The 21,222-nt window shown below is 45.2% G+C and overlaps 1 protein-coding gene across 6 annotated transcripts in view; it reads left to right on the forward strand.

The window, feature by feature from the left end:
- Positions 1 to 19,685, forward strand: part of EIF4E2 (eukaryotic translation initiation factor 4E family member 2) — a 22,078-nt gene extending 2,393 nt beyond the window's left edge. Inside the window, exons 2-9 of one of the 6 annotated variants that reach the window (XR_774701.1) lie at positions 685 to 799; positions 2,108 to 2,242; positions 4,776 to 4,880; positions 7,815 to 7,967; positions 8,056 to 8,192; positions 16,521 to 16,599; positions 17,249 to 17,417; positions 19,199 to 19,665. Coding sequence is in view for 3 of the 6 variants with exons in the window: in XM_010573004.1 (XP_010571306.1) it covers positions 685 to 799; positions 2,108 to 2,242; positions 4,776 to 4,880; positions 7,815 to 7,967; positions 8,056 to 8,192; positions 8,698 to 8,776 (724 nt within the window). In the remaining 3 variants the exon portion in view is untranslated. Of the gene's footprint in view, positions 1 to 684; positions 800 to 2,107; positions 2,243 to 4,775; positions 4,881 to 7,814; positions 7,968 to 8,055; positions 8,193 to 8,697; positions 8,793 to 13,054; positions 16,600 to 17,248; positions 17,418 to 19,198 lie in introns of those variants that run through there. The other 5 variants (XR_774700.1, XM_010573006.1, XR_774702.1 and 2 more) reach the window with 5 other exon arrangements.
- The last annotated feature ends 1,537 nt before the right edge of the window (positions 19,686 to 21,222 follow it).

Below are 21,222 nucleotides of genomic sequence, written 5' to 3' on the forward strand. Positions count from 1 at the left end.
CCCCGAGCCCGGCCCGGCCCTGCTCGGGTGCTGCTGCCTGACCCTGAGGGGGTGCGGGCCCGAGGGGTGGGGGGCGGTGGTCCGGCGGCACAACCCTCTGCTCGTGGCGGGGCATCCCTCACGGTGCACCGCCGTGGGGCGGGCCGGCAGGCCGGGGAGTGGCGGGCCGCCTTATGGCCCTGCTTCTCGCTCATCTTTTCTGGCCCTTCGCAGGGAATGGGGTGGGTGGGGGTGGAGAGACCTGTGGCGTGCGGGGCGCTGGCGTGGTGTCTGCTCGCCTGAGGGGCTGTCTCTGCTATGCTTAGGGGCATGGGGAGCGGGGTGGGAGAGAGTCAGCAAAGTTACAGTGACAGGCCTTCGTGTTCACCAACTGAGTAGTTAGGGACCCTAACAGGTCACTGGGATGTTCAGTGGCAGATCTAGTACAAACTGGTTTATTTTCTTCTAAAAACGCGTTTTGTTGCTTGCTTCTGCTTAAAAGTGTGTGCCTAAGATGCCTGTGATGGGCTCTGGCATGCAAAGTAGTAGTAGTTTTTACTGTGTGGGTTGCCAAGTGTAGATTTTCAAATACTGATGGCCCTTGTACCACGGAGGAGCTTAGAAGCAGAGACTGCTGGGGTTTGGTATGAACTTTCTCTGCTGTGCAATGTAAGACTTGCTTTCTTTAATCTTTCTCTTTATCAGATTGAAAGATGATGATAGCGGAGACCATGACCAAAATGAGGAGAATAACACACAGAAAGACAGTGAGAAGGAAAAGAATGATCGAGAGAAACCACAGAGTACTACCAAGAGGAAGGTATGGTGCTGGCATCTGCATTCCATCGCTAAGGCATGATGTGGGAGTGCTAGAGAGTCAGTCCTCGGTTCAGGGATAAGCAACATATGTCTTGGTGGGCTGTGGTCACTCAATGTGCTGTTACTTTTGTAATGAAGACAGAGGGGCTATGTTAGCATTTGAATAATTTGATGTAGCTTTTGGAGGTATATAGTCTGAGGCTTGAATACTCCCTTCACAAACGCAGCTAGTGATCTGCCAGGCTTTTGAATAAATATGAGAAATAAAGCTTTATTTTCCCCCAAAATTTTTTTGGAAGAGGGTGTGGAGGAAGGACTGATTGATGAAGGAATAGTGGCTTGGATTTGGTTTACCAGGCTGTGTTTGTGCCACTATTGAAATAACTCTTAAGATGGGTCTCTGTACGTGTAGTGTTGCCTAGTTAAGAAGGCTTATATCCATCCTGTTTTCATTTTTTTTAATCTTGTGCTTAGGAAAATTATTCTGTCTAAAGTAATGTAATCCTTATAAACTTAACATAGACAAGAGGAGGGTAGAGACTTAAACCCTAGTAACTCTTGTGACAATGTCAAATGATACAAGTTAAGGGCTTTTTGGTTTGGTTTTTTTCCTGTCAATTTTGACTTTTGGGTAGTGAGTTCTCGTTAGCCTCTTTTATGCTCATTAGAAGTCTTTTTAATCAGAAATGGGTGTTTTGGAAATTGAAAAATAATCACTGCCCACTGCTAGTGATGGGTTCTGCCAAAGCTGACATAACGAGTTCTAAGACTAATCCTCCCAGAGTGTTAGGGTGTTGGTTGCTTAAGGGAGTTGGTGTCACCAAAGAGTTATAATTGCTTTTGAATCATGGTTTAGTATAAATGAGTTTTGTTCTTCCCAGGGAAGGAGAGTATTTTTTTTTTCTTAATTGGAAAAAGTTAAAACTCTTGCATTGCCCTTTTTAGTTTGTCTTTTTTCATTTGAGACAGGCACAGTTAAGGACTAAAGGAAAATTTAGTAATACTGCTTCTAATAATTACAAGGGTTGCTTTTTTTGTGATACTCTTCTGAGCTTGAGTTACTATTTCCTTAGCCATCCCTGCACTGCAGATTTCTAATATCCTTTGAAATAGTCAGCTGCTGTTAGCCTAATGGTCCATTTCAGACAATACACAGAGATAGTATTTTTCTGTAAAACTGAGGATCGTCTGTTTGTTTTATAGTCTGCGAGAGCAGGAACATGTGGACTTCTGATGCTGTGAATGTAATTTTTCTCATTCTCCTTTTAGAGGAGCATATAAGGGGTAAGCAAGCTTTTCTGTTCTGCAGGCTGTTGTCCCAGGGCCAGCTGAGCACCCCTTGCAGTATAATTACACCTTCTGGTACTCCAGACGAACACCCGGGAGGCCTACCAGCTCGCAGAGTTATGAACAGAACATCAAACAGATTGGCACCTTTGCCTCTGTGAGTATATCCCTGTTGTCCTTGTGTCACTTGGGCATGGTGTGGTCATTGTGACTGGCTTACTCCCCGTGTGCTAGGTGCATGGACATGCAGGCTGTGCTCTTGTTGTCAGGAACAGAGGAGAGTGAGTGATTTGCCATGACTTACATATGATTTTTTGAATTACCTACAGCAGGTGACATGTCTTTAGCAGTTCTCCTCTGCCCTGTGCTAGACATCTGTGCCTGCAGTAATGGTGATAGCTGAGTTAATAATAGAAAATGAAAAGAACTCCCATGTAGCTTAAATCTGCTAGCTGGAGCAGAACTTGACAGGTAAGCAAGAGAAGAAAGGAACAGCTTTTCTGGATGCAATGTAGGTGTGAAGCAAAGGCTGTACAGTCTTCCCTCTGCACTTCCCCCCTGCCCGTATTTCCACCACAAAGACTGTTTGGAACAAGCATCTGGTGTGCTGTATATACAAGCAGCTGGTGGCCCATTGTCTGTCTGGAAGTGATGACTGAGGTGCAGTTCGGTGTTGCAGTGAAGTTCATTAAAAGGCAAACTGCTCTCCCTTTCTCCTTCCACTCTTTGTGGTTGTTTATTCCTGGAATAAATTGAGCGTGTCCTGGAAAGGCAGTGTTGGGTTGTTGCATGGTACTGGCAGTGTAAAACCGTCATTAAAATCCCAAGATACATAAGCAAAACACGTCTCCATTGTAGAGGCAACACATACGATACCATTCTCAAGGCTAGGAAGTCTGTTGGCTGCTTTGTTTTGTTGTTTTGGGTGTTTTTTTTAGGGGGGGTGTGTGTGTTTGGTTTTTGTTTGGTTTTGGTTTTTTTTTTTTAAATCTAGTATTTGTCCAGATTTTCCAGGGTGCCTTGCAAATGTTAATTTTGCCCACCAGTAAATTTCTATTTTTTTTTAATGTGAGAATTTGTAAAAATATCCCTTTATTGCTTCTGGAGGCTGCAAAAATATGCCTGTCCAAGAAGCTGGGTTGTGTTATTGCATCCACACAACGTAAGAATGGGAAGAATAGCTCTAAGCCTGTCATCATGGGTAGTTACTGCTCCTATTCCCGTGTGTGAGCAAGTACTTTTAGTTCAGTGAATGAAAAACATGGCTACCGCTTGATGATCTGGTAATAACTTTTCAGTCTGTTAAATCAGTGTAGACTTAACATTGATTTTTAGCTCCTTAGAGGAAAAACTTCGCACGTTCTGTTGTCTGCTCTTTGCTGCAAAGAATTTATGGGAGCTGTTGTAGGTTGGAAGTGCTAGAGTTCAGTTAGGATGGAGGGAGACTGGCCAGCAGATATGATAATGTGTTTGGTTCCAAATTCTGTTTAAGAAGGAGGAACAAGCTTCAGAGAAGAATTGTCTGCACCTGAACCTGGGTTCAGATTTATTCTTTGCTTTTCAGTAGAAAGCTCTAAAAGCTTTTAAATGCTAACCACTAGAGGGCATATTCACTTGGTGTAAGAATGTAATTTCCACTCTGCATTTGGATGTGTTTGACAAAAATAGATTGCTTCTGACCCCACCTCAGTCTTGGTTCATAATTTTATTGGCTATAAAAGCAAATTCCTGCTTGGACGGCAGAGGTCAGAGATTGGAGCAGAATTCCAAGTGCTGACCAAGTCATTAAGGTCTCTGATAAAGTACTTGGGATGGTGTCTGTCCCCTCCAGCCTCACTGCTGATCTGCTTAATAGCTATTGTCTTACTGAGTAGAGTCCTCTTAAAATATGGAAATTAGTATAATCTCTTCCAGTGCCTTGTTTTGTTCTAAAGATCCAGCCTCTCTGAAATCCTTTCTTATCCAGAGAACCTCAAAGGATAAATATGTTGTTTTTAAGAACCGGAACAGGTAATTCCCTTGCCTTCTGGCCAGATTGTTTGAAGTAGACCCAGGGTTGCCAGAATCAGAACTGGTCAGAGTGAAGTGGTCCAAGTGCACCATTGCAGATTGTAAAAGGAATAAGAGTTAGTTAAATAAAAGCTCTGAATGGTGCCTTAAGATCTTAAACCAACACCAGAATCTGTCTGTTGTCTTAACACCTGGACACAATAAAGTTAAAAACAAAAAATGTCTCATTTGGAGGCTCCTGCAATCTCCACGATTGCAGAGAGCAGTGGTTAATGCAGGGCTAATGTGTAGAGGGGCTTGGCTGTAGCTGATGCACTTGACACATATCCACTGATGAAAGTTTGGGCAGTAGGATTTACAAGATATGTTTGGAACTGTTCTCCAGAGAAGCAGTTATCTTAGCACGGCTTTCTTCAGACAAACACGGAGTGACTTTGGAGGCACCTGTTGAATATTTCAAGTGGTCTTCTGGTAATAGAGCCAGTCAGAAACAAGCACCCAAGCTCTGATCCTACCACTGCCTTCTGGGTGTCTTATCAAGACCCTTGTGACAAGAAAGTAGAACAGAAGAGGAGAAGGTGGCTCTGGCTAAGTTGGTGTAGAAAGGGAAGCCTGTTTCTGTAGGAATCTGGGCTGTGAACAGTTTGAGCAGCCTTATTGTGTCGTTTGTGTCATTGCAGGTGGAGCAGTTCTGGCGGTTTTACAGTCACATGGTACGTCCTGGGGACCTGACAGGCCATAGTGACTTCCATCTTTTCAAAGAGGGGATCAAACCCATGTGGGAGGTGAGTTTGAGCTCTCATTTCTGCCTTGATATTTTCCCAGAGTATTCTGGATCTGGAGGGAACCTTCTACAGTGAAGGGACTCTTGTCATTAAATGGCACTCCAGGCTTTTGGGTGCAGTCCTTTCTTCTGGGTTTCCTGTAAACTTGTCCTCAGAACTCTGTCCCATGTAACCTAGCAGTACTGTGGCCTGCTGGCAGAGGAGAGGGAAGATGCAGGGAGTTGCTAGCTGCACTCCCCCAAAGGTTGCAGAACTGCCTTTGCCTGTGGGTCCGGAGGATCTCTGGGCAGTGTTGCCTGGAGCCCAATGAAGGGGAGACCCCAGCTAAGCTCTGTGCCTCCTAATAAAGACACTTGCCCCTTATTATAGCTTTGTCCAGTGACAGCAGTGTGGGGCTTTCCTCTAGGAGGGCTGGACCTCTGTAAGAGGAATTCAACAAAGCCTATAAGAAACCAACCCTCCTTTTTCAGACAAGAAAGGAAGAGGTGCATATGGTTAAAAGCCTACAGCTGTACGTAGGGTTGGAGATGGAAAGAAGACTTAGCCCTTCGTTTGCTTTTTTTTTCTGTTCCATGACACTTAGTTTGCTTCTGTTCATTCATACCCAAATCTGTTAAAAAAAGAAAAAACAATCTTTGCCTAGCAAATCATTCTTCCAGTTCCTGGCCTGCTTCCAGCAGTGACCAACACCATTCGCAATATGAGGATTTTATGTGTTGCTCTGAAGTACCTAATTATGCTGCTTGGTCCTGAGAAATTTATATGTGACCCTAGTTGGCAATTATTTTAAGCAAGGTGTTTTATAGCCAGTTACTGCAAATACAATTTATATAAAACGTTTAACCCTCTTCAGACTCCTAGTGAGCTAGGTGCTCTGATAACGTGTCAGCCAGAGAGTCCACAAGATAACAATACCAGAATTTCTATAAAGCATTTCCCTGTAGCCATTTTAAGATGGGGGTGGAGAGATTCTCTGGGGTTTTTTTACTTATGGCCCCACTCCCTTCTTGTATTTATAGAAAAGGACCTGGAATCTTGCTGCTGGCCTTCCCTTTGATGCTTGCTTTGTAGAGCTTTGTTTATGCTCCTTTCTCTTCCAAACTAATCCTTACTTACTGTCATTCTTGTAGGCACATATATGCATGTATGTAGCTCTGATCTTTTTCTGGATCCATCTGTGCCTTTTCTGGGTAAAGTCAGGAGCACTAAGCATAATGTTCCCTGGTGATTTACTGGGCTGCAGATCATTATTATTCTGGTAAGGGGAAATCAAATGCTTGACTGAACCGAAGCTTGTTTAACCTGAAAGAAAACTAACAATAACCATAAAACACACAATACAGCATCTGCCTCCCAATCACTGCTCTCTTTCTAGCCTTGAACCTGCTTAAACCACCTTTGAAATATTTTGAGCAATATCATTTTCTCTTCTGATTCCCATTAGTCATTGTGGAAAGTTTGAGGAATTAAACCCAACTCCCTGCTTAAAGGCTGAAGCCTAGATGGCTTAATTCTTAGAGTGTGATGTTCACAAGTTGGAAAACAAGGACACTTAATCGGAAAGTAGTTTGCATCTTGTAGGAATATGCCACATTCCTAGAACTTGTGTTGATTTGGATTCTTCACTGTGCATGTGGCTGCTGTCACTCTTTGAGGTTTGTCCGGCTGATGCCTTCCCCTTTCAGTACAGGCTTTAGCACATACCCGAAAACTAGGAGTCTGGTGAATGCAGCTGTTGTGCTGGCACTTCCCTGTTTGCTCAGGATTGCTTCATTAGCACTTGGTGCCTCTGAGAGCACACGAATGTTTAGTTTTATCTGACCCCTAGACAAGCTTTAAGGCTAAAATAAAGTTCTTTGTTTCATTAAGGGCTGCCTTGCCTAGCATCTTCAAGGTGTGCCCCAGCTTGGCAGAGGGCATTGCTGGTGATTTGGCCAGGGATGTCCTGTGTTGTGCGGTCTCCTGAGTTATCATTTGTTCTTCTCTGTTTCTGTCCTAGACCTATCCTCCCTTTCCCTTCCTAACTGCCATCTCTTTGACTTGTTCATACCTCTCTCTGTTCAGCTTTGGATGGAATTTGTTCCCCTCTGACCTTGTAAGATTTCCCGGTGTTATTGTATAAGAGAATGCCACAGTGTTCTGCACAGAGGAGGAGCTGCTGTTTGACATAGGTGTGCATTCTGTGAAGGGGAGTCTGTAGGAGTTTTCAGCTCTTTTTCAGGTGCAACATATGGAATCACAATACTGAGGTGACAGACTGGGTGCTTAGCATAAATTTTTTCTTTACTCTCTCCCCTCATTTTTGGTTATTTCCCTGGGCCACCGCAGGCTGGAACAAACATTCAGCTGTATGATGTGTGATAATGTCCGTGGTTCCCAGAGACCGGACTGGCCCTTTCTGTGTTAACACAACTTGTGAGCCCATTCCTGGAAATGTGGAAGGAAAATGTTTATCAACTTTTTGCTTGCTTTTAAGTATCACTTTGCAAACTCTTTCCCTGCCTTCCATGGTCTGTGATGAGGGCTTTTTCCTGTTTTACAAGCAGAACTGCATATACAGGGGACTAAACAAAGGGGGAATCAGTCTCAGGTTTAGGAATAGTTTTAGGGTCCCTGCCTCTGGTTCTGTGTGCAGATTGGTAGGCTGCTGTTCGTGATTGCTAGTGGGATCAAAACACTAGAGCTCAAGTCTTCAGTGCATAGACTTCGTCTGGAATGCTGAGAGTCATTGTTTCAAATACTTTGTATTCAAAGTGGTATACCTCTGTCTCTGCTTGTATGGGGGAGAAGCAAAATGCTTTTGCTTAAAAATACCTCCATTCTGTCCCTTGCCCCACCCAATCAATATCTGCTCCTGTCTGTGGCTCTGCTGTCTTGTGGTAAGCAGAAAAATAGCTAGCAGAAAACAAATCGATTTCTTGCCCCTCTTCGTAGGATGATGCCAACAAAAATGGTGGTAAATGGATTATCCGTCTGCGAAAGGGCTTAGCGTCACGATGCTGGGAGAATCTCATTCTGGCAATGTTGGGAGAACAGTTTATGGTGGGGGAAGAAATCTGTGGGGCAGTCGTCTCTGTCCGATTCCAGGTAAGTGCTTCTGAGAATTAGCATGTACTTCCATTGGGCAGGGCTACAAAAAGTACCATCTGCTTACCCCTCACATGCTATTCTGTAGGAGGATATTATCTCGATATGGAACAAGACAGCCAGCGACCAGGCCACAACAGCCCGGATACGTGATACATTACGAAGAGTCCTCAACCTACCTCCCAACACCATCATGGAATATAAAACACACACCGATAGCATCAAGTACGTGTGGTGGCAGGGGGAGGGCCTGCTGCTGGTTGCATGCGTGCTTGAGCAATTTAATGCAGATCACAAGAATTGAAAGAAGTGCTCATGTGCGTTAGGGCTGTTCACTGCGAACAGTAATACAAACAGCAGCATTTGTTGCCAGTGCGCTTTGAAAGCTGAATATCTGTCATTATTGTGGTTTTTTTAGGGACATTTGGTTCTAATAGTAAAACCTTATTTTTTTGAAGTGTATAGTCCAGGGCTTTTTTAGCAATCCACCCAGCCTGTCACTTGGGAGATGGGCAGCCCAGTGTGGGACTGTGGCTTGATGTATTCAAAGACAAGATTGCAGTGGGGGGGCCGAGATCATTTGAATAAATAGAGATTCTGGGGAATAAAGTGCGGAAGCTAACGGGGATTTATAGGGCCATTAGACTTATAAATGGTCTTGGGAAAGTGCTGTGTGAATTTACAGTGCTGTACAAATGATTTCCAATCATAATAAACGTCATATATTAAGTCTTCCAGGCCCTGGTGACAGAGGCTCTTTAACAAGACTAGAAGATCATGGTACACAGAGAGGACAGCTGTATATTTAAATAAACCTATTATAGCTTACCATACCAGGCCATTCAGGGTGACTTTTATTTCCCACAAAGTGACGAAAAATTGTATATATAGGTATTAGAGGTCAATAATGTAATTTTTTTTTTCTTAAGCATATTATAAACCAATACACTGATTAGGTCATATTGGTTAAATTAACACTTGAAAAGGTGTACCTGGAAAAAGAAGTGAAACAAATTAGTAAGACATTGATAGAGCAGCGAGCTTTCTAATCTAGTCCGTAATCAGGGTGTAAGTACCTTTCATGACTTCCTTTCATTATACTAGCTTGTCCTTTCCACACAATCACCCTGTCATCAGTGTGCTGTCAAACAGTTTGGTGAGATCAATCCTGTTTTTAGCAGACAGCTAGCTTCCAGTTGTGGCCAAGTTTGAGTGTGGGTCACTAGCAATAGTACAAAGGTCTCATTTAAACTGCCTGTAGGCGTCTAGTGTTCCATGTTGCCCTCCCTCCTGTGTGCATGGGAAAGAGAAGGGAAGGAGAAATTATTAGTATTAAACTAATTTTTTTCTAGGCAGCTTTGGTTTCTGAAAGTTCCCACTTCTCTTGTTGAAATCTCATATTCGTGAATTTGCCAGTAACACTTCTGATGCACTTTTTGCCAGGAGAGGGCACTATCGACTCTCTGTCCATGTTATGAGATAGCAAAGTGCTCATGTGGACACATAACAGGATATTTTACTCCTGTTCAGCAGTAGCAGACTGCAGACCGTGGTGATGCGGCTTTGTGGTGGGAGGAGGGAGGTGTTTGACTTCTCTCAGTCTCTGTAGGGAAAGCTGTGTACTGAGCCAACTGTCCTAAGCTGTGGTGGTAGTTCATGTAGCAAGTTTAGAATGGAAATGATGTGATCTTTTCCGTATAAGCTGTGGTCACCAGCACTTCCTAGCACAGAGGATGCTGCTATAGCAATGTTTGTAACTGTTCTTGCTCTTGCAGATGTCAGTCCTTGAGTGATGGTACATCCAATATTGTGGTCTTATTTCCCTACAACAGTGTAACATGCCATGCTGGCTGCCCTCTTCCTGCATAGCATCAAAGTTTCATTTTGTGCTGCTGACGTATGGTGCAAAATGAGCTTGTCCAAGAATAACAGGTGTTTGGGGAATCAAATTTAGTAGCTCAGATTACAGCTGGGAGCAATTCTTAAATAGGGGTGGACTGGCTTGTCTCCCACTTGTTCTTCTGTGGGTAGGAGGGATAGTCAGGAGTTGTTCTGATGGTGTCCTAGTGAGGTAGATCTAAGCAGTTAACCTTCCGCCATGTAGGGGATCACGAGAGCTCTTCTTTTCCATTGCCTCGCTTGAGCTCCAGCAGTCTGACTGCAGTGCTGTCCACTATCTCCTTCTAATGGCACTGGTGTAAATTTAGAGCAGAACTGCTTGTCAGTGGAGTTTCTGTGTAGTGATGCGTGGACCAACTTGTGCCTTTCTTGCCTGGTACCAGCAGGCAGCAAGCAGCAGCAGCTGCAGAGGTGACGGTGCCTGCTTTGTTGACAGAGAAGAGCAGGACAGCCCCAGCTTTCAGTCTGACTCTGCTTGGCTATGCTTCATATCATTAAGGTTCTCCCACTAATGAAGAATCTCTTGTGTAACTAGTTCTATCGTCCATAAAGTCTGGCTGCTTTTCCTCACCCATCTATCAAGCCCTGTTGAAATACTGTCCGTCATGAATAAACTCCACTTATGCTGTGCATGTACCATGTGATTTATGACTCGGGAGGGCTTTCTAGCCAGCACTCTATATTCACACTCTGGCTGTGTTTTATGAAAGGCTCTAATGGAAGAGCTGTGCTGTAGGCTTTGTCAGGGCTGCCTTTCTAGGGGGGCTTGTGGCATTTTTCATTTGTATGGGCTGCATCTCTCCACTAGAGCTCTGCTCATGTGCAGGGTTTGATTGGCATTGATTGTGCTTCAGGGAAGGGAGCATGCTTAGCAAGAAAAGAACAGGCGTTTCTCAAAACCTTGACTTTTAGGTAGCGAATTGACCTGGATTAGCTTTTGACACACTGTAAATGAATGCTTCTGTAGAAATTGCTAGCATGCCCCTCACTGTGGAACCTGAGCCCTGTGTTTCACGTTTTATATATTCCTTTTGTGATGATGCATTTCATATTAACTCATTTTTAGACACCATTTTTCATGAGTTGTCAGTGAGGCTGCAGCCCCCTTTGTTTCAGAAAGCAGTGGTGCTGCCAAGCTGCATTTGAAAAGTATCTGTTGCTTCACAGCTATTCCAAGGAGCTATTCTGCATTCTGTCCTTTCTGCTCTCAGTGGTGGGGCTTGTACATTTAGCTAGATAAGCAGATCTTTCATTGCAGTTTTCCTGTGTTTGTCCTTTCTCTTGCTTGTGATATTGACAAGCTGCCTAAATCCCAGTCAGTGGAAGGGTCAGCCTAGTCTGTATTAATTTCCTGTCTTGCTAGAAGGGCTAGAACAATCTCTTGGACTCTGCTTAATTCCAGGGGATTTATAGTACCTTAGAAGTTACAGTGCTGAGCACCTGTAAAGAACATATGTGACATTTTGTGGGCTACATTGTTTCAGTAGCCGGAGAGAAAACGCTTCTCTTTGTTCCCGTGGAGGTGGACTGAGAGGTGCACTCAGATGTAGTGAACCACTTAATAGGTTCTGTTCATCAGTGTTGTTAACCATGGAGGTGGCATGGTCCAGCAGTGACAGTGGGTTATGGACAGTGACACTCCCTGTGGTTTGGAATTAAGAAAAAAAAAAAAGACCTCTTACTTTTGCTGCCTTAGGAGATGCACTGTGCTTTTTCGGAAAGCAGAATATTGCTGGCCACAGCCTGGTCATGTCTCAGTGAAGCCACTGAAAATACTCAGGTATCTGTAGTGAGTGAACTGCAATTGTGAGAGGGGTGGAGGGGAAGTGATCACTGTAAAGTTTGATTTTTGAGCATTGCAGCGTTAAGTGCTGCTTGGCTGTCTTGCATACACCTTTGCCCTGCCTGGGGTTATCAGCCTTTCTTTTCTGCACTGATAACTGTGTGGTCAGTGACCATCTCCTGTGATGAGAGCTCTCACCTGCAGTACTATCCAGGAATCCCAGGCAAATTCACCAACTTTGCTTCATATGCCAGGAGAGACCTGTGGCCATACAGCAGGCTGCCACTGAGCAGGCTGGTCTGGAAATATTTTGGTTGCTGTGTGACTTTATGGATCGTCCTGTCAGCTCTAAAGCAAGGCTGCTTTTTCTGAAAACAAAGCTTCAGTTATTTTGAGTGCCTGCTGCAGTGAGAGCTGAGCAGGGTATAAAACTATCCTTTCCTTTCAAAGTCACCACTGATAACTAATGGGACGGCTCGAGTAAACGAGAAGAATAGTTGATCTTAATAGGGCTGGCACTGGATTCATTTCACTGCAGGCAGTTGGAGGAAATAGCCTCAGACTGTATGTTAGCTAGAAAACAAGCAGATATCCTATGGAGGGATTAAGGGTATGCCCTGTAAGAAGACTGCAGGGGCAAGGTTCTCAGGACAAAAAAGTGAAGAATGACAAAAAAAGTGAGGAATGAGGAAGAGAAATCCCCATGGAAGTGGCAGGTGTTGGGCAAGAAGATCAGTGTTTGTGAGACTGGTAAGCTGGTGGTGGGGTGCTTATGAGAAGTCTCCCTTGTTGTTACATCAGAGTTAACTAATTCTTTAACTCTGTTACATTTTTATAATGCTGGTTTCCATTTGCTTGCTGATTTCCAAGACCTTAGCAGAACTCCTCAATGCTGCTGCCCCAGTTGTGTCATCTTTGTCTTTGACTGTATCTTAAATGGTGTGGGCAGAGTTAGCCTTGTCTAAAGTTAGATGGTTTGCAAATGGGACCCATACACACTGATACCTGTCAGTGGAAGGCAGGTTGCTTTGGGTCTTGCCAGTTCTAGAGACCTGCGTTTTTTCACCCTCATTCCTTCAAGTCCGAGAGCAGGAATAAAAGCTAGAAGAGAGTGGTGATGTTCCAGATCTGGTATCTGTCCTCTTCTCCTGAGTTTCTGCAATACTGGCTTAATTCATTTATCACTCCATTCTTCAATTCCAGTAATATTTCCAGGTGCTGCAAGTCTAAGAGCACTTCCATAGACCTGGGCTTTGAAATGATGGATTCATTGATTTGTTCTCCATCACCGTAGTATGCTTTATTCAGAAGTGTCTGTGACTTTGTAAAAGGCTTCCTTATCTTGGTGGCCTGTCTCTTACCAAAGAAGTGACTATAATGCATTTATTTCACGTTTCTTTTCAAGGAGGTCGGTGCAGATGTGTTCATTTCAAAGTCATGATGCCTTCCCTATTTGCCTTTGCTACAGATACTGCCAGATACGTGAAAAAATTATTTCAAACTGAAAGAATATCCTAGATTTTTTAAAGCTGTTAGTTTTCAGGCCTGTCATGAAGTTCTTGACTGGCTTTGAACAAATCCCAAACACTCTCATAGAACATGGGGAGCAGCCAGAAAGAGGCTGTGCTGCTCTAGACACAATACCTGCAGAGTGTAGTGAGTGGTCAGTGTGCTGGGAGATTGCACGCAGGCTGGCAGAAGGGACAGACCTTGGGGACTGTTGTGACGATAGTATGCACTATGGGCTGTCTCCTTTTTTAGCTGGGGAAGGAGATGGTAAGGAGGCAGGGCTGCACGGGGAAATACTGAAGGGGAACTGCTAGGACTTAAAAGATTGAGGGTGGTTAGAGGAAACAGCTAGTGCTGCTTGCACAATGGTCATTTGGAAAGTCCCTTGAGGCAGCTGTGGTGGCTCTTCCTCTTTTTGCTGGAGTCTCCGACAGTAGCTCCTATTTGCATTTTTTTTCCCCCAACTTATTTGATGGGGGTAAAGGGAGCCCTGCCTGGGTCCTGACCCTGGACAGTGGGGGAGAAGATGGGAAGTTTCAACAGTTGTGGGTCAAGAATGAGTGTGGAAGAACAGCTCTGGCTGGCTTTATTTTGCCTGCTAATGTTTCCATTTCCCATCTGTTCAATGGGAATAACCTAAGTGTTGGGAATCAATTCAGTGAGTATCTGATCGCTGCGCAGACAGTATAGCAATAAGGTACTAAAAATGTCTATACATAAAAATAACCTCTTAGACTCTCTGGCACTGTGCCTTTGGCACGTCACAGATCGTAAAGATTCTGCCAGACAAAATTAACTGGCAGCCTTGTTCGGTACAAAATGGAGAGCAGTTTGCTCCGCTAGCATAGTTTAGGTACATTAGGGCAGACACATCCTGGTGGATTTTTTCAGTCAAGTCAGCAGATAGTTGGAGTCATTAGTACTATAATATATATGAGGGTCTTGGCTTAAAAATTCTTGGCTGGAGGAGCTTTTTCTCTCTGTCTGAGGAGGACTTGGCAGCTGAAGGACTATGTGCATGATGTTATTGGGATGTTGGAACAGGGAACTCCTTGGTTTGAAAGGGGTAATAAATTATCGATTATGTTGACAAATAATCTGCCCTTGTATCCCTTCTGTAGAGAACAAAAGTTACAAGTTTGGGGAGAACTGTGGGAGAGGAAGGAGAGAAGATGTGGTTATGGGTGATGGAAACGTGGTAGCAATATAAGGCGTGGGAGGTTGGACGGAAGACATGAAGGTAGAGACTTTTTGACAAGGCTGGAGATGTGCATAGCTTTCCAATCTGTATTCAGCAGCTAAGAGGGCTTCAAATCCAGAGTTTCTCTTCCCCCTAACTTTCTTCTGGAGGGAGGCAGTTGTACCCACAGTGTCTAGTACCATGTGCTGACTGGGTGACACGGGCAGTTTTCCTTTTTCTGGAAGACTTCTTGGCCTTGTGGCCTTGAAGGGTGCTGTGTCTGGGGAGACTTGGGGGAAAAGTTCCCATTTAGGGGCTTCTGTGCTGCTGCCTTGCTTAGAATGAGCCACCTGTGGGTTTCTTTCCTCTAGGCAGCATACTGCTGTACTTCAGGCTGAATTGCAGATCTGACCTGGTGTAGTAATGCACCACAGCTGTGTCCTGTGTGCTGTCCTGTTGCATCTGCAGCACCCTTTTCTGACTTTCTCCCTCACATTTCCTTTGCCTTCAGGGACTCATGTCTAAGGGTCAGCTAGACATACCATGTAGCTTTGGGACTCCCATGGAGGACTGTTACTCCCTTGTCCATCCTAGTCAAGATCAGGAGGATTTTGAGCTACCATGGATGGAGGGAGACTGAGGAGAAAACCTAGCCAGCCATAGATAAGGACTCTCTTAGACCAGCTCATCACCTTGGTAGTTCACAGGAGCCTGCGCCTTGGGATCCTATGGAGGTTTAGTTGCTTCTTGGAAGTTTTGTCAAAGCAGTTTTGAGCTGGGAAGAACTGGAGTGTTTTGCCACTCACCAGGCCTGTACTGGTGATGCTGAAGTCAGTGATCTTTAGGATTTCACCTTCAGCGCTTTCAAAAGAGGGATTTGCTGTCCTTTGGTCTGGGAAGGCAGTGTCACAAGTTCCAAGTTGTACACCACAGTGACAAGCTTCTTGCTTGTGCCCTCTTTGTTGGGTTCCCACCAAGATTGCCTGTATGTGGTGTACAGTCTTGCAGAGTGCATGTGATGGGCACTCTGCCAGTATACTCTGTGTTTGTTTGGGCTATGACTCTGCTGGGAAAGAGCGTATGACACCTGAGCTGCTTTTGCAAATGCTGATTGGGAGCTTGACTCTGTGAGGCTCAGGTAAGAGCCAGGCTGGTAGTCTGGTTTTGGCACAGATGCTGACTAATACAGGCAATGCAGAAAACAAGATGTGAGGTAGCTGCTAAGTACCAGCAACAAAATCTGCAGTGTGGTCTGGTTTTATGACTGACCTGGGTTCCCTTTAAGGTCCCTCCAGCTCCATGGGACTCTCTGGGTTCAGTAAATGGCTTGAGCATGTGCTGTAGGCACCAGCACTGTTTTGCTGGGCATGGACAACTATGAGATTCTTTGATGTCTCTGATCCCAGAAGATAATAGTCATGCTCACATTAACCTCGGCATCTTTTCCCTGAGAGGGCTTTCAGTATGCTGCCTTCGTAAAACAGACAGCAATTTTTCAGTCTGCTAGCTTCGTCCGTCAGTAACATTCTCCACCAGGGAATGCAGCGTTAGGCCTGTCCTTCTAACTTATCTGAAAACATTTTCATTTCAAATAGCTGTAATGTTTTTACTGGGTTGTCATTAACAATGCAGGTTTACAATAGGAAATGAGACTTTCTAATAACAATTGGATTCTGCTGCCTGATTGAAGAATTTGGTAATAACTAAGCTGTGTGGCATTAAAAGAAGCCCCTTTTGGGGGGATTACTACATAGACAGGTATGTGGTGAAGCATGAGGCCAGTAACTGGCTGAGTTTAACCAGCCAAGGAACGTGATAATCCTCCAGAAAGACGTAACATCGGCTATTTTATTAGCAATAGGAAATGGATATTCCATTTGTGACTGGGAAGGTCATACCTGTCTCTGGGTATTAATGTAGCTATATCACCAGCAGCCAGTGGGAACGCTTCATGTCTGTGCAGAACGTTAAAGCTGCCTCGCGCTGTCAGATGTTTGGCTGGGTTTTAAGGATGCTTCTATCCACTAGGGCTATCAGAGAATATTGCCTTGCTCTCTGAAGACAAGTGCCTTTCAAACGCCATTGAATGTTTCTGCTCTCGTTAAAAGTTAAGAAGCCTTTGATCTGAAGTGCTGTTTTTTTGTTTTTTGTTTCATTTTTTTTTTTCCCTCTGGCTTGCCAGGGCCTGGGAGGAGTTTCATGGCCTGGTGAACAGCAGTGGCCGCTGATCGAACGCTCCCCCTCCCTCTGTCACACCCAGGGTAGGGCCTCATCTTTCTTCCTATGTGACTTCATGGCATACCTCTCAGCTTCCAACCCTTGCCAACGTGGGCTGGCATGTTCTTTTGCCTTATAGGCCTGGTGGTGGGCCCATTCTGCTATTGGCTCTTTCCCAAAGGTCAAAATAATTTAATTTTTTTTGACCAAAGACACTGACATTCACTGTGGTCCCCATTCACACAGCATTTTCTGTTGTGATGCTGTGTGCTATTTTGCTAATGTGTCCTTCCTCTGTGCAAGGCGTTTATATCCCAGACCTGGTCCCAGGAGGCTGAGAGGTATGTCTTCAGCTTGGGTCTGTTGCCTAGGGTTGACTGTAAGCAGATATGGAGTGGTAAATGAATGCTAAGCACATCTGTGTGATGGACGCTGAGAGAGGCACCTGGAGCTTGGCATATGTGCCTTTACTCTTGACAGTGGGCTGGAGCAGAATAAATTAGTCTGTCAATAAAAGCTTGTTCAGGAAGGACACACAGTAGCTACTGTATTTAGGAATAATAACGTTGTGGCTAATGAGATGAAACCACCTGCTACTACTGGTAGTGGCAACTGACCATGTGCAGAGAAAATAGCCAAGGTGAGCTCAGGGCTGTTGTGAGCCTCACAGCTCAGATTGTTTTTCCCCTCCAGTGCCTGTTTCCCTGATGGCAGGTCCTTTCCTTAAAAAGGGCTAGCAGGAGACCTGGTGATGGGAGTTGCGTTTGGTGGTAGCCAAGTGGGATTGCTGCATTGCCGAGTGCCAGAGCAGAGGAACCTGCTGGAAAGAAGTGTTACATTTCCCAGGTCCCACCACATGGTGGTATGTAGCTGCTCCAACACAGCTGAGCTCCGAGGGGTCACTGGGGATCCCAAAACCTCCCTCCACAGCTTTGGGCATGCAGTGTTCTCATAGCTTGCTCTGAAGTCATGGGTGAAAATAATATCTTTCCTCACAGATTTGGCTTTTTGTGAGGATCAATGGTTACAAAATGTTATGCAGGCACCTAGTAGTGTTTTTACTGTTAGATGACATTCAAGTGAGCTTCTAGAAGAGGAAACCAGCTCACTTCATGAAATACCAGTCTCAGAAGGCAGTAAATGTGCCAAGCGTATAGGAAAACAGTGATAGAGTTGTTTTAGCTATCAACTGTATTGGGTTACCTATGCTGAGCAGGGAGAGTAGTGATGAGCAGAGGGCCTGGGGCACCCCGATAAAGGCAAAAGGAGAGGAAATGTAGAAACCTGTCTGAGAAAGAGTTAACCAAAGCGTGCTGTCCTCCTGAGGTAGATGGCACAGGTGAAAGTACAGTATGGGATAGAAAGCCAAACCATTGTTGCAGATTAACCGGAATCCAGTTAATGAATCCTGAATCATGTTCCCAAAAGGCAGCACAGCCTACTTTGCTGACAAGTGCAAAGGTGAACCCCAGTCTTCTGCAGATGGCCTCCAGCATGATTTTTGCTGTCATGTCATAGCAGAGTAACTTGTTTAACGCTCTAAAGAGTGTTTTTTACTTCCTTCTGCTCCTCCAGCTCTCCAGACCACCTCCTGGAGGTGTTCCAGCATGCACTGTGCTGTGATGTACCGCTACCTTGCAGCTCTTCACAGCACACAATGCTAGCTCAAGGGTTTAAGCAGGATTTTACAGTCCTGCAGAGCACCTTGCTTCTGAGGCTGCTGCCTTTGCTCTTCAACATAGCTCTGCTGATTTGGTGTGATATGTGCTGGGACATCCCTAGGTGTTTGGTTTGGGCAACTTACTGCCCTGTCCCTGTTATGGGAAGAGCTGCCAAACCTATCCTCTCAAAATAATTGCAATCTCATTTATTTCCATTTGAGTTTAAAAAAAACACACCACCTTTCTATTAATGTGTAAATATGCTTTGCCTGTTGCTGCTGCTCACAGGCTAGCAGTAAGCATTAACACAGATCTCTGTAACCTGCCCCATCTTCAATTGCTGCCATGTGCCACAAGACTATACAAATGAAGGTTGTAGACCAGCAGTTCTTTCTTTGTCAGTAGCCCCTGCGACTCACATAGCTGTACTCACATGAGTAGAAGCTGCTGAAGAGACTCTTCTATTTAAACTTGAGGGAAACATCCTTTTCAGATTAGATATTCTTTTAAGGTAGGAGAGACCAGAGAGCTAAACTTGTTGACAGCATGAGAAAAGGAGCCTAAATACGAAGGACGGAGGCAAGAGGAGGTTGGACTGATGGTATATTTGTGCTCCAAGAAGAATCCCTGAGGACAGATGTTTGGGAAGGAAGAGATCTTGTAAGTTGTTTAAACACCAGAATCTATCAGGGAGGTTTCCAGAGTCTATCATATGCTTTGCTCACAGGAGATGACACTTTTTTCTTCCCAATGAATGGGGATGAACCAGGATCTTTCCATGTTCCAAGTGTTCTGGAGCAGCAGGCTGACTTATGTGAAAAGTCCCTAGTTAGAAAGCAGACCTGCTTAGGAGGTTTAAGGAGCATTGATTTGAGTGACATTGTGGGATGGCAACACTGGTAGCCATGGTGGGTGGAATGGGGGGGTGCTGTGATCTGAAGGAATGCACACCTTTAACCTCTTTCTTCCCTCTGTTTTCCAGGGATAATTCAAGCTTTCGAAACACAAAAATCACATTGTGAGAACAAGAGTTGGCACTAAGCTCCTCTCTCCGTGTTGAAAGCACTGAGAGGTCTCCACCAGTGCCCTCCGACCTCTGAAAGGACTCATGGGCCACTCTCTTGCACTCCTCCTTGGAGGAAGGATCCATCTGAAGCCCTCCAGCAGCGGTGACAATAGAGGCTGATTTTTGTCATACACAAACTTTTTTTTAGCAGTGGGGCGGGAGGCCAACCTTTCAATTAGCAGCGTGCCCTTGGGGCCGCATCTTGCAGCACTTTCCTCTCTTTCTCTGCATGGCATGCAGGATCTCTGGGATTCTGCCTCAATGTCAGAGCCTTTTGCTGAGGGATACCAGTATTATAAATCTCTCTGCACCTGGGAGGAGCTTCCCAGTTGAGAGTCAGCCCTATGGTTTTCAAATGCCCCCTTTCAGCTCTGCCAATAAATTATTGGGTCTCTTTGTTTCTTTCAGTCTCTCTTTTTTGGCTCTGTCTAAAAATTGGTGGGATGGTATTTCTCTAGGCTGTGGTAAGGCCCCAGGCCTGCTTCCGCCAGCTCTATTAAGCATCTTCCCCTGAGCTGCCCACCTACATGAAGCACCCCAAGTGCCAGTGGTGACCAAACTTTGCTGTATTTGTGGAGTTATAGGGGCAGAGGAGTTACTTATGTAACATCTTGCTTAAAAAGTGATAAGCTTGCTTTGTCTTTGCCCCGTCTTCATACTCCCTGGTTAGCAGTGCCTTGGACTCAGCCCTATTTGTTGGGGAGAGGGATGCAAGCTTCCCTTAAACTAGGACAAAGAGATGTTTGGTGTCACTTAGTTGCCTTGACTCTGGCTGTCTCAGTAGAGAGCCAGCAGTGCTGCCCTGTGTTGGATCGAAGGAAAGGCTGAATGCAGGGCTATGCATGCTTCTGGGCTGCGCTGAGGTTTGCAAGTCTCCAGCCATCTGGGAAACTGGACCCCCAGTGGGTGTAGCAGAAGAGGGTGGTGGCCTAGGCTGCTGCTTATAGCTGTGAAAGCTGTGGCCATAAGAGGGGCTGCGAGTGACCCCGTCTCCTGTCCTGTGGGGTGAGGCTAGTCTGATGGATTGTTGCCTGGAAAGCCAGCATGGCTGCAATTCAGATGCCACGGAAACAATAGGAGCTAATTATTTCCTCTGATTCTGCTTGACTACAACACTAATTGTACTCATTAACAGCTCCAGCCTTTTCCCCTTTTCCTTGGGGAATCGCACAATTGCCTTTTGTTTTTAATAGAGCCTTTACATCAGGCCCAGGAGGGGAGGCTGCGGCCAGAGATGGGTCACATCTCCTGCCCTACGTGCTCTGCACAGTCCCTCAGGAGAAGGGGCCGCTTGGGCCAATTTGGTCACGACTGCAGAACTAGTGGCCCATGTCTGGGACGATTACCAGCGTTGGGGACCGGGAGACCTTCAGCCTCATGACTCCAATTGCAAATTCCTTGTGTTATTATTGAAGTCTAGACTGAAAGCAGCCAGGACCAGCAGAGAAAACAGTTTAAAATATTCAGTCTTCTGAAGGGTTTGTTTTCCCTTGAATATTGAGGGTGTCAGTCCTAGGCTGTCTCTAGAAACATTCAGCGCACTGACAGCGATGACTGACTGCTCCCTGTGGTCAGGCAGTTTGTGCCTGCTGACACCTGCCTGGGCAGGGAGCAGGGCAGTTCCCCGTGCTGTGGTGGCATCTCTCTGTGTTTCTTGAGACCCCAGTCCTATTCCAGCTCTTGCCACTTGTTTGTCACAAGCTCACAACCAAATGCTCTTTTCCAGGCGCAGTTTGTTTTCCCTGCTGCGATCAGGTACTACTACGGCTGCTACTTAAAATTCCTTTTAAATACAACTCTCCCCTGCTGCTCTCCAGTATTTGTTAGGGGGGATTTAGTTGTAATTACATTTTGGCAATCTAAGCAAAAATAGCCTTGCAAGGCAAGGCTGAAATACTAGCTGCAGGCTCCTTTTATTCACAGTGTATTTAGCTTCTTGC

The sequence above is a fragment of the Haliaeetus leucocephalus genome, unplaced genomic scaffold (genome assembly GCF_000737465.1).
Source record: "Haliaeetus leucocephalus isolate CR32 unplaced genomic scaffold, Haliaeetus_leucocephalus-4.0 Scaffold362, whole genome shotgun sequence".
NCBI lineage: Eukaryota > Metazoa > Chordata > Aves > Accipitriformes > Accipitridae > Haliaeetus > Haliaeetus leucocephalus.